The 12,622-nt window shown below is 50.2% G+C and overlaps 1 protein-coding gene across 1 annotated transcript; it reads right to left on the bottom strand.

Moving 5' to 3' along the window:
• Positions 1–227: 227 nt before the first annotated feature.
• On the bottom strand, positions 228–11,926 carry LOC126527692 (dual specificity tyrosine-phosphorylation-regulated kinase 2-like). Its single transcript, XM_050175560.2, has one exon. The coding sequence runs from the start codon at positions 11,747–11,749 to the stop codon at positions 10,121–10,123; it is 1,629 nt and encodes a 542-aa protein (XP_050031517.1). The 5' UTR covers positions 11,750–11,926; the 3' UTR covers positions 228–10,120.
• Positions 11,927–12,622: the final 696 nt, after the last annotated feature.

Raw genomic sequence — 12,622 nt, 5'->3', positions numbered from 1 at the left:
ATACATGACCCCATGTCGCTGCTGATTAGGCTCCTTCAGCACTGGAGCTCTCGTTTTCAATCGCAAAAGGGCTCTAGGTCAGGGCGAGGCAGTCGGCTGCCTCCACCACCACTTTTTTGCAAGGCATGAACAATCTACTGGCAGGCGTAGCACAGGCGACTGCCTCCAAGCTGCAGTGTTGTGTGTACCACCGTAACAGTCGAATAAAAACTAGAAGAAAGCCTAAGTGTATAAAAGTTCATCACACATTGTTTAATTCCAGTTCACATATGTACAATGCTGAAAGTTCACATAGCAACCGCGCACACACTAAAATGCACACGCGCACTCACATACATGCACACAAGCTATTTCCACTGCCACTAGGTCGCAAAAAAAAAGAGTAAGAGACGGTCCACCACGCCGCAACATTTCACAATTCACTAAGCACTCACAGAAGCGTCCTCTGTACAGGGTTCGGCAGACAACATTGACGCCACCAATGGCTGAAGGTGTACGAATCCACGTGACACCCGCACTTGACTAAAAGAGCATCGTCGTCTCCTCTCCTCCCAAGCCCCAACCATGAGATAGAGAAAAAAAAAACAATACACCCAAGTTGAAAAGCCACAGTGCAATGGCTTCACTCTAAGACACAAGATAGGGAAAAGCACAGGCACACAATTACTGTGTGGTGTCTTCCTCCCGTACACTGACATACACAAGATGTATAGACTTGAACACCGCAATTAGAGGAACAGAAAGTCAACAATGCCAGACGCCCAGAGAGCATGGAACTCAGAGGGCGCGGCAGCTCAACACGAGACCATACAGCTGTGTGGCGTGTTGCAGAAAGGTCCACGCACCAACTTATGGGTCCCCAACAAATGTCAGGTCGTCGCAAATGATGCAATCGTGTGGGCGAGGTCGGCAGTAGGCACAATCGCAACATTCCAGGTTAACTCAATCTTGCAAGCTACACCTTGAACCACGCCACAAGAGAAATTTCCAAGGTAAAAGGTCGATCATCAAGAGCAGGACACGCAGAACAGGCAATGCCAATAGCTTTTCTTGACGCTGCAACCAAATTAAGAGTTAACTAGCATGCATGCGTTCCCACTGCTGCATTCTTGCTCTCAATTTGTCTGCCACAACAATTGTGCACAAACCAGCCCAGCAGCGATTTTCACTTGAGCAAAATTTGTGGCAGCAAAGGGCTGCTAACCTGGCCTGAGCCAAAATTAGTGTCTGCACGAGTAAATTTTACACAAGACATTCAGTCACAAACAAACCTCAGGCCCACAAATCGCAAGAGCAGCCGACCAATATTTTAGCATGTAGCAGTAATCGCCATTCCAAGTCCAACAGAAAGACTGCGGCGCTTCAAAAATACTAGCGTGAACATGAATTCTAGGCTGTGCTGTAATGGTCATTGCCCACACTATCTGCACCATCTGCGGCGACCTTCATGTCAAGATACTATGACAGCTCACAAATGCACACAAGTGACGAGCAAAAGCGTATCCATTAACAAACACCCACAAGATGTGCGTACATTGACCAAAACTGCGCGGGATGCAAGAGTTGACCTTGCACGGAACCGCATTACAACCAACATGTCACGGAAAGAGAGGAAACTGAAAAGGAAAGTTTTCAGACAAGACACTAATCCCAAGGTCTCCATGGGGACCAAGTAGCCAATGCAGCAGGGATGGTGAAAAGAGCCTTCCAGTCAGCTACTGCAATCTCGTCTGCAGCAACAACTTCAGCCGTGTCAAAGATATAAGAACAAAGGAAGGGCCCAACCACACCCTGCCACGCCCTCTTGGCAAGACCACCAAGAGTGATGTGCTTTGTCAAAAAACAAAGAAAAGACTGAAGTAGTTCACAGCACAACACTGAGTGTTAGCAGGTGCATGACACTAACCAGTTGCTCCGCTTCCCAGTTCCGAAAGTGGCGGCCCAGCTGCTGAGCCAGCCGTGCTGACAAAGTGCCCTTGCTCAATCTTTCAACACGGCTCTCAGGAGACAGAAGTGCTGAGCAAGTTTGCCGCCAACAAAAACACAGCGACCTTCTGGAGACAAAGAATGCACATCAGAGCACCAAAGAGACAGGGACACCACAGGACAGGCAACACAAGTCTCTCGGCAGCTCTTCTTAAGATGGAAGGACAAAACGGAACGGCTGCCAATAACACCAAAGCAGATCTTTGGAAAGGCGATGTCGAACTTGCAAAGGAAATAGTTAAGAAACAAACAAACAGGGTGTCGTCGATTACACCAGAGCAGGGGCGAAGAGTGGAACCATCCTCCGGCGACTCGAGCTACCACAGAGTCGCAGCACGATGTGGCCCCTTCCTAAATAGAACCATCCCCTGGAAGACGGCAGCCTTGGAGAGATCAGTGTGTGCTGGCGGCATGACAACTTATACAACACTAAGCTGCTGCTGCTGCTGCCCAGGGTGCCACACATTGACACCCTCCCCCCCTCGACAGGACGAGAGCTATTTAAATGCTGCCCCACCGGTTTTGAGCAAGCCAAACAAAGGTCCCTCAATGTCTGGCAAGGACCACATAAGCTGCACCAAGTTTAATACCACTAGTTTCTTAGCAAATGTGTGACGGCACATATGCAGCCAAGCAGAGAAACAAGGAAAGGAAATGCAATGATGTGCATCAAAAGCGCGATGACAAAATGTGCAGCACTAATTGATGTGCCTCAGTAAAGGACATGCAAAATGAGTAATGCTGCCATCTTATCTCTACCCAAGAAGCACACGTGATCAGACCATCTTTATAAATTGCTAGCATTGAAGACTGAAAATATCTCGTGGCTAGCAGGCTGCCGACTATGGAAGAGTTCGAAAAGTATATTGACACGTGTGCTTGTATGATATTTTATCTAACTAGCCTGCGTTGCTTACACTCGTACAAAGCTCCTGAATTTGTGTTGCTACAACCATCTGTGTGCTTGGTAAGAAGGCCTCACGATTGAAGTTCTTTAATCACATTTGGCAGCGGTTAAAGCACCACCAGATGCTGCGCGCCCTTTTTGACCTTGACCAGACTTTCTCGAGCAAGCTTCAGAGTGGCCTCATGGTTGCTATAGCCCACGGAAAAACCATGAACCCACGTTAATGTTGCAAAAAGCAGTGGTTACTCATGTAATGCAACTGATACTCAAACGAAGCCAGGTTTGCCTAAAGCATAATTAAAGCCCTTCCTCCACTTTGCTATTGCATAAAACCAAAATTTTAGCTCACATGCAATATCCCACATCATAGGCAATACCACTAGGCCTTACAAATATTAAGCGGCATTACAGGAAAGCATAGAGCCAAGCTGAATTCATATGCTAAATTTCTGAAATAGCAAATATGTAGCCTTTATCAAGACTACGTGCTTCAAAAACAGAAGGAGTAGAAAATCTAACTGGCAATGCCACCAGCGAACTCTTAAAGAAACAACTTCTGATGTCATAATGACAGCCAAATTGCACATTATTGAAAAAAAAAATCTACTAGAATTTTCGTGCCACTTGAGCATTTCAGAAAGTTTAACTTGCAGGCATCTGCAAATCTATCGGGGCAGAAAAAAGCAAACAGCTCTAGCAACCACGAAACATGACATTACACCAACACTATTGCTAGTGCCAGAATTTGAATAACAGAGAAAACTACAGACGGAAGTCCAGCGATCCTGTGCAATGATGTCCACTAATTAGTTGTCCTAGCCTGCCAAACAGGTCCCTAGAGGGTCCAGAAGCAGCACTGAAGTTTCGCTCTGGTTAATTTGGTTACAAACAAGTAGCATGTACGATTGAAGAAATCTTGTCAAACCTGCAGGATTGCTTACTAATTGTACAATTTTTTTATTTATAGGCTTTAAATAGCACTTAAGCATACGACACATGCACCTGGCGGTTATGCGATATGACACAAGTCCCAGCATGTCGCCTTCGAGACTCTTTAAGCGCCCCACAGGCAGTTGCAGGCACCAGTTAATCCCTGAGGTCTTACTGAGGAGCCACATGCTCTTGGTCATACATCACTTGCAACAAGCGATAGTGGCAACAACCTTCATTTTTCTTCTCTTCTTCAATTCTGTTATTGAAAGCATCTATTTTTGTTACCTTTCCGTGATGCAGCCACCTGCATTACAAACACAAAATTTTGCACAGAGGCTGAACTTTATCTATGCTAGCTGAAACTACGTACTTTACATGGTCAAGAATTCTTTTGCAGTTGGCTTTTAATGCAAGGAATTCTCGGAATTATTTAATGCTAGGAATTACTCGCGTTGCTATAGCAGAGGTATCATCCTGACAGCCCATATGCTCTGGGCATATGTGTATATATATGATAGCCCCATATGTAGTTGAATGCGCTTTACAACCACATCCCCCTGCTGCATGTTGTTACTAAGCAAATCTGCATTGACAGAATTACCAACACTAAAGCGATTGTAAAGAGCCTCGCCTGCTTCTAAGGCCTGCCATAACAGAATGCATAAGTGCATTTAGGTCACATACACTGTCAAGAGCTCATGCAAGATTAATTTTGCATTTTTATGTTATAAAGCTCAATCTCCTGCCATTAGCCCCATAAAACCACTTTCAATGTTGACTCGATTGCAAGTAGTATTGCCTGCCCCGAGCGATCACCACAACGCAATGCACAATTCTTATGCACCACACAATTTGAAAGATAAGCTGACCATTCCAATACAAAAAGTGCATGTATCAACCCTTCACTCATTCAAAAGCTGACTGAAACAATCATTTTTTTTTTCTGGGGGGATGGGATGGTGGCTTATAAGAGCTGTTCATGAGAGATGTGGCTACATAATTCATTCATGCGGTGCAAACGCCCACGCACATTCAAGGCTATGTGGCTACTACGCTTAGGCTGTAGAAATTGCTATAAATTAGCCTACGTTCAGTGGGAGAAACAAGCTTAACAATGTCTCTTATTTGAGTGCTACCAGAGAAGTACCTAACATGCACAAGGGGGAAAAAATATACCCGCGAAGAGACCTATCAAGCAACTGGATTTGTACACACGAAGAAACGCTAGGCTTGAAAAGAAAAAGTGCAGAATGATGTAGTACTTAAAGAGGGATCGTTTTAAAAGCATTGCTCAAAGGCATGACATGATCTTTCAGTGTTTGTCAACTAGCTATTCACAGCGGGTTCCTAACACATGTCCACAGAACGCTACACGCTAACCAAAACTAGTTTCTTCCAGTGCTCACCAGACCACCTGAGCATGAGGAGACAGCACAGCACAACGAAGCCTCGCAAAGTAGAACCATTCCACACAGCCACAAAGTATACTTAGCTCACGAGAAAGAGTACAACGCCAGTACAAAATGCGTGTAACGCTGGCATGTCACAACATACAACAAGCATGTGTTGTTCGTGAGTAATGCGGCACCCTGCTCAACAGCGTTCAACCTGCAAAAGCGCTTGAGCAGGTCACACACAGATCTCAAAGAAAAGATGTGGTCCCAGCGCAAGCGAAAACTGGCCTCAATTAAAAACAAAAGCTGCGTGCAGCTATAAAAAGGAACGCCCCCCCCCCATTTTCCCTTACCCCCAGGACCCGAGCTCCCCGCACAACCAACATCGAAAAGGCGAAACACCGCGGAAGGGTAAGGGGAGACCGTTGCCAGCATTTCCGGACAGAGAAGCAAAGTGGGACAGTGGGGCAGCAAAGGTGGCTTCCGCACGGAGGAAGGAAGAGCATGCACGCCTGAAAGAGACCGCGGTTCAGCCAACACCGCTTTGCCATCCAAATTAAACTTCGGGTGGCGGCACGTCTGATGTGGCGGGAAGCAGTAAGGGACCACACGAATGGGCATAGATCCAATGCCGGAGAGACGACAGAGAAAAGGGACGGGGAGTCGTTCCTGAAAGAGCTACAGCTGACTAATGAAAAACAGACTGGAGGTCTTCAACCTCATGCCCGAGCTAAGGGGGGCCCTGTCTGTCGTACGGTCTCGCACGCGCAAGCCACTTCAGAGCTGCCAGGAGGTCTGCCAACAGGGGATCGGTCACCGACTGCTTCCTGCACACCTGTATTGCAGAATGCACATTCGAGAACAGTCATCACCCGAGCGGCACTGAAAGGAATCGACCCAGGACCTTGCACGTAAATGAGATTCATGCCACGGTACCACATTTTACCCTTTCACCAAGAAAGTAACGTCAATTAAATGAAGTGTGAGCAAGGCAACGTAAACTAGAACATATTTTTGCCTTCCTACATTCAGCAGTGTGAGCTACATTAGCCAAATTCAGGCTCAAGTCATCGAATTCGGGGGCTGCAGGATGTTCTTGTAACTGAAAATGCATGATGGCCAGATTCCAGAATCAGGTGAAACCACACATAGGGGATATTCTTTTGCTGATACCTGCCAATTTTAAAGATAAGCTCTGTCAATTCAAATTCTCTTTTAAGTTGAACAGTCTTTGTTTAATTTTGTGTAGATTCAGTGAACCTCTGGTGACACAAACAGACAACTAACGGCCATTCATGTATTTGCATTTCAATTTATACTAGAATACATCACCGTCACACTTCACGTAACTTGAGACACAATTTAAACATGAAACATTGCAAACTTTCTTTCCCACTCCATTAGAAGATGTCCCAGGAAAGTGTGATACAGGACAAAAAAATGCAGAGAATTATAGTGGGCACACAAACAGTAAAGAGAGTGATGGACTTTCCTCTCACAGAAAGTGGGAATTAAATGTGAATTGCAGCATCATACTTTCCAGGGAACAACACGAAGTACCACTTCGAAATTATTTTTTAAAGAAGTTTCACACTGTAATCTCTTCTAATGCTTGGCATGAACACACCTGGGAAAAAGCATTTACAATACTAAATAGTCAGTCGTCACTGTGCAAAAAAAACAAAGCACAGCTTGCAGTGCTCAAGCATACAATGACCTACAACTAACTATCAAAACATGGGACAGCTGGCTAAGTCAGATCCACCAACAGTATCTACACGAAATGTTGAAGTAAAATAAAAAGAAAACACTTCAAGAGCACCACTATTTCACAACCACAGTTATCAGTTCATCTAGTTGGATTTGACTAATCGCAATTGTTTGGGGCACAAAAGAGGAACCCAACGTCAGTCCAGACTGACTTGTCAACTATTCGTTGGGCCAAAGAAAAAAAAGGAAACCCAGTGTCAAAGATCAGTATTCTGTGTACTTCAATTTGACTATCCACGATTAAGGCATGAAAAAAAAGACTCTCAGCTACCTGCATCAGCAGTCGAGATCTACTTCGAGTAGACCCGTGCCAGCTATCTGCACGGGCTGCTACAATCTATCTTAACTTGAATCCTCAAAATCGGCTAGGGGTAAAGAGATGGACCAAACGTCAACCATCCAGTTTATGCTGACACACACGCTCTTTGTTCAAGCTCGCACAATCGCTAAGGACTTGTGGTGGGCGAGGTCATCTTGTCGAAGAAAAAAAAGAAAGAAGCAAGAAGCTCCGCCAGGCCAGAGGTGACGTCGCGAACACCAAGTGCCCCTGCTGTTATATTGAAGACCCGGTGCAATCGTAGGCAGAACAGCCTCTGTGACGTCAACCCGTGCCACTGCCCAACCAACACCCTTCTCGTTCATTCATATCAACCATTGGAACGTTGTTGTACTTGCGAGAAAAAAAAAAGAAAGAACAGAATCGCGCAGTCAGAGCGATAGCCGCCAAGGCGCGCAAATGTTATAGAGGTGGTAGCGCACTGCGCTGAGAAATGTAGCTGCAGTTATCACAGGACATTGGCAGTAGTTTCTTCGTTTCGCCGCCTCGAGAAGAGGGACGCGTTCGCGGAAAAGGAAAGCAAAAAAAAAAAAAAAGTTTGCAATCGAAACGATGTGGCGCCCGCTCTTTTGTCAGTATACTTTCTTGTCCAGTTTTTGAGCATTTGTTGCTGCTGCTATTTCTCTGATAATAACACCACTCTTTGGTTTCGCTGGAGAGCCGCCGCGTCGTCACTACAATTACGAGAAACAAAGTAAAAAGAAAACTGAGTATTCTCATTTACAGAGTTTGGGCTGACACGCTACGCGACAGTGAGGAGGGAACGAAGTTAAAACCACAAAATGGCGCTTAAATGAGAAGCTGCTGATCGGACAACGGCACTAGCGATTCTCATCACACAACAGGTCGTCCGTCGGGAGGGGTCGGAAGAATATATAGAGACCGGCGGCGACGCGAGAAAAAGAAAATCGAGCCGCTGATCCGACAAGGCGCATCGGCACGGCGTTGTCCTACTCGGGATGCCAGGCTGCGCGCATCCAACATGGCGGATGCGCTTCACCGTGAACGAGAAGCCAGCTTCTCTGGTGACTCACTTTTTTTTTTTTTCGTTTTCCCCCCTGCCCCCGAGGAATAAAGAAAGGACAGCAGCTGCTCGGCGACCGAGAGAAAGAATCATCGACAGAGGAAGGCGCGCTAAGGCGACAATGCGCCCTTTAGGTTTCGAGCACAGCCGATGCAGCGACAAAGACGCCAGGCTTCTTTTTCTTTTACCTTCCTTTTGCAAAGCGGCAGCGGAGTAGCGCCCCGCATGGAGAAGGGGAAAGATGAATAAAGGAAAAGAAAAAAAAAAGTAACCAAGCGCCTTCTCGCTCACTCTCCAACCCAAATATAACCGGAAAGAGGGGTTCGCGGCTCGACCGAAGAAAAAACTAATAATAAAAAGCGAAAACTGCCCGTGCAACCGGCGCGGGCGGCCAACCAACCCGCGATGGGGGAGAAGTACGACGGACGAACGTGCATTAGGATGAGAACAAAGAAGCGCCGAGGCGAAATCAAAATGTGGGGCTTTTTCGCAAGTAGGGCTAGCACAGTCCGTACGCAAAATATCACAGATCTGCGGACTCGATTTTGTTTTTGTTTTTCTTTTGCGACAATCGCGTCTCTTCTTTCTTTTATGAAGTCTTTAGCTGCTTGGTTTTTCGCCATAACCCTTACTACCATCAGGTAATAACCAACCTTGCCGCATCTGCAGACCCGATTTCTCAAACAAACACCTTAAGAAAATTCGCGCGAGTGAGGACAAAGAAAGAAAAAAGTTGAAAAAAATGGATTTAAATAAACGGCAGTGAGCCACACACAGAGGTCAAATGAGGTCAAAACGCAGGCGAGGTCGACATGCTAATGTATATACTATATATACCGAGGGGAACCGCCTAAAAAAATGCGTTCATCCCTGACTCAATCGCGCCCCCCCAAAAAGAAAAAAAATTTGTACAAACAGTTCAGCGCGATCAGCGAGAATACAGAACCGACGCACAACCACGTGTTTTGCAAGGCAGGCAAAACGTCTAAAAAAAAAAAGGAAACTCCGCCACAATGACATAGGAAAAGATTTCGGTTGAGGCATGCGTTAATAATTTATGCGCCCGTTCGGAACCGGCTTTAACGGTCAACAACAGGGGAAACAAGTTTGTTCCCACAAAACGAGCGGGCCTCGACGGGCGAATTACAAATCGTGTATCAGATGAATTCATTCGACCTGAGAAATGGAGAGAAAAGAGGAATATCACTGCTGGCGGAGTGTTAGGATATTTAGGAGGGTTGTTGCTTCGACTTGCCGATTTACACAAGAAGTGCGCCGCTGCCTCGTTCGCGCGCTGCTGTTCTTTTTGCGCCACGATAGTGTATATCCGATGCAGGGTGGGAAAGGTCGCCTCGGTGGCTGCTGCTGTCGTCATAGAACCAGGACGAAGGAGGTGACGTACAACTACTTAACGCCGCTGCGTCCGCGGGCATTATCACCAACTGCCGCGGGAGTGAGTCACTTAGACGACACCAAACGAAACGGCCACAACCGATGGGCTCCCGAAGAAAAAGCAAAAAAGAAACCCCACCGCTCAGCACACTAGTTTGTCGAAGCGCACGGGGCCCATTGGAGCCGAGCTCTCCCACGAGGGATCCAACACTGCACTGGTCTCGCGTCGGGCCCCCCCATTTTTTTTCTTTCCTTTTTGACACACAATGGTGGAGCCATGGGTCTCTCAATTTGACGTAACACGATGGCGGGGACGGGTTCGTAGACGGGGAGGAGGGAGGGAGAAACAAAAAGAATCCGCGCGCACGGGATCACCATCACGACACGGGATTGCCAATCTGCGGCAGTTTGAGCGTACTCGCGAGCTCGTCTCCCAGTCGGGTCGCCTTGGACGCGATCACCGACCTCGACGAGGAAACCGAGGAGCGCTGGGTCGTCGAGTCCGATGCCGTGGTCTGGGGCGTCCGCGGCAGCCGCCGGCGTAGCCAGGCGTGCCGCAGAGCGGCCGCAGGCGTCATGCGGGTCGCGGGGTCCCACTCGAGGCACCGCTTGAGGAAGTCCACGAACAAAGGGTCGTCGCAACCTTTCAGGGCGGTCGTCCAGTCCTTGGAGCCCGGCGGACCGCGCAGCTTCCCGCGCCGCGACCGACCCGCGCCCAGCACCACGGCACCGTCCGGTAGCGTGGTGACCGTGCAGTAGCGCGGGTAGCCCTTGGAGCTGATGAAGTTCTTGGCCCGCTTGGCCTGGTCGAGTAACTTCTGAGGCGGCGGGCCGAGCAGCTCCATGATGCAGGCCAGCTGATCGGCCTCGTCCTCGCCTGGCAGGAGAGGGTAGCCCGTGAGCAGCTCGGCCAGGATGCAACCCAGGCTCCACATGTCGATGGGCATGCCGTACTTGGCGCCCAAGATCACCTCGGGCGCCCGGTAGAAGCGCGACTGGATGTACGTGTACACGCGCTGGTGCTCGAAGCACGAGGAGCCGAAGTCGATGACCTTGATGCCCGATCGGCCCTGCTGTTTGAGCAGCACGTTCTCGGGCTTCAGGTCGCAGTGGATGATGTGGCTTCGGTGCAGCGCGTCCAGGCACTGCAGCAACGAGTGGGCGAACTTGCGCACCAGCTGCAGGGAGAAGCCCTGGAACTTGTTCTTCTTGATCAGCTCGTACAGGTTGATGGAGAGCAGCTCGAAGGTGATGCACGTGTGGTTGCGGAAGGTGAAGTGCTCGAGCATGTGGATCAGGTTGAACGTGTTGTCGCGGTCCTGACGGCGCAGGAAGTCCAGGATGCGGATCTCCTCCTGCGCCTGCCGGTGGAAGCGCTTCTCGTTGCGAACCATTTTGAGCGCGACGTGCTGGTGCTGCTTGTGGTCGTACGCCTTGATCACCTGGCCGAAGGAGCCCTTGCCGATCACCTTGAGCATCTCGAAGCGGTACGCGATGTGATCGTGCGGCACGTGAAGGTACGAACCTTGGTCGTCGTCGTAGCCGCAGTTGTTCGGCGTGCCCGGCGTACCCTGGCGCTTCTTGGCGTTGGCACCGATGAAGTAGATCTGCGGGTAATTGAAGATCTCGTGGTGCTCGTACGGACTCAACTTGTGCATGTACATCTTCATCACCTGCTCCGGCGTGGCCACCAGCGTTTTGCCCGCGCCGCCGCCGCCTCCGACGCCCGCCTTGTTGTCGGGCGAGTCGCCGTTCTGGTCGACGTCGAAGAGCTTGTGCACGCTCGACTGGAACTTGAAGCCCGCGATGGTCTGGCTCTTGATGGGCGGCAGCAGCAGGCTGGACCCGTTGCCGCCGCCGCCACCGAGCGCCGACGAGTTGTTGTTGTTGTTGGCGGCATTTTTCTCGATGTAGCCGGCCTCCGACGAGGGCGCCGAGCCGTTCATGTTGGCGATCAGGGACCGCGTCCGCGACAGGGGCATCGCGGGGCACTCCCGGGAACTCATAACCGCCGCTCGACGTCGCGGCCGCCAGCCGACGCCGCCGCCGCCCGCTCCACCGCCGCCGCGCCGCCGAACAAGAGACCCAGGCCTAGCGCGGACATGGACGCTCGGCCACTTCGGCTGCGCTGCACTGGGCCACCATTATCCCCGGCTGGCGCTGTGGCTGGCCCCTGTTGCTAGGGGGGCCACGTCACTAGCGCCCCCTGCCAACGCCCAATGGCGCGCGCGCTCTCGTGTCACGTGGTGTGACTTCGGCCAACCGCCGTGCGCGTTGGGCCCCACCGCCCAATCAGCTGGTCACCGGGAGAACGGCCTCACCCCCCCAGGAGTAACGCACTCGGAGAGAGAGGGTCGACGACGCCGTCTGCTTCGATCGCGTCCTGTCAGGCGGCGCCACTTGCCGGGCTAACTGGCCGGCTGCTGTTGGCTGCTTGCCCGGCTTTGCTGGGCCTGCTTTGCAGCTTCTCCCGCTGCTGCCGTGTTGCTCGTGGAGAGGCTGAGGCAGGTTTGGCCAGGTGATCGCCGCCGACTGCTCGCTTATCCTGCTTCGCCGCGGCGCTGTCTTACTTCCAGGAACCACGCGAAGCCGCGCACAGCGAGCGAGGAGGGAGTGGACGAGGTGATGTAAACAGGCAGGGACGTTTCACCGATGCGGCGTGTGACTCAGAAGAGCGAGCATCACTCCTATACACGTTCCAGGCACGCGGACACAGACACAGCTGTTGTGGCTGCCTGGCTGAGGTCCTTTGTTTAACTCGTTCCGCTCCGGGGAAGCCCCCCTTTCCTCCTCCCCCTCTTTCCCTCACCGCACCGCGCGGCTTCACTCGCCGAGTTCATTGTTCGGGGCAGGGCAAGCGGCCCACGCCAGAAACGAGG

The sequence above is a fragment of the Dermacentor andersoni genome, chromosome 9 (genome assembly GCF_023375885.2).
Source record: "Dermacentor andersoni chromosome 9, qqDerAnde1_hic_scaffold, whole genome shotgun sequence".
Lineage (NCBI taxonomy): Eukaryota > Metazoa > Arthropoda > Arachnida > Ixodida > Ixodidae > Dermacentor > Dermacentor andersoni.
Note: the sequence above shows the minus strand (reverse complement) of the source record. Positions and strands in the feature narration are given on the sequence as shown.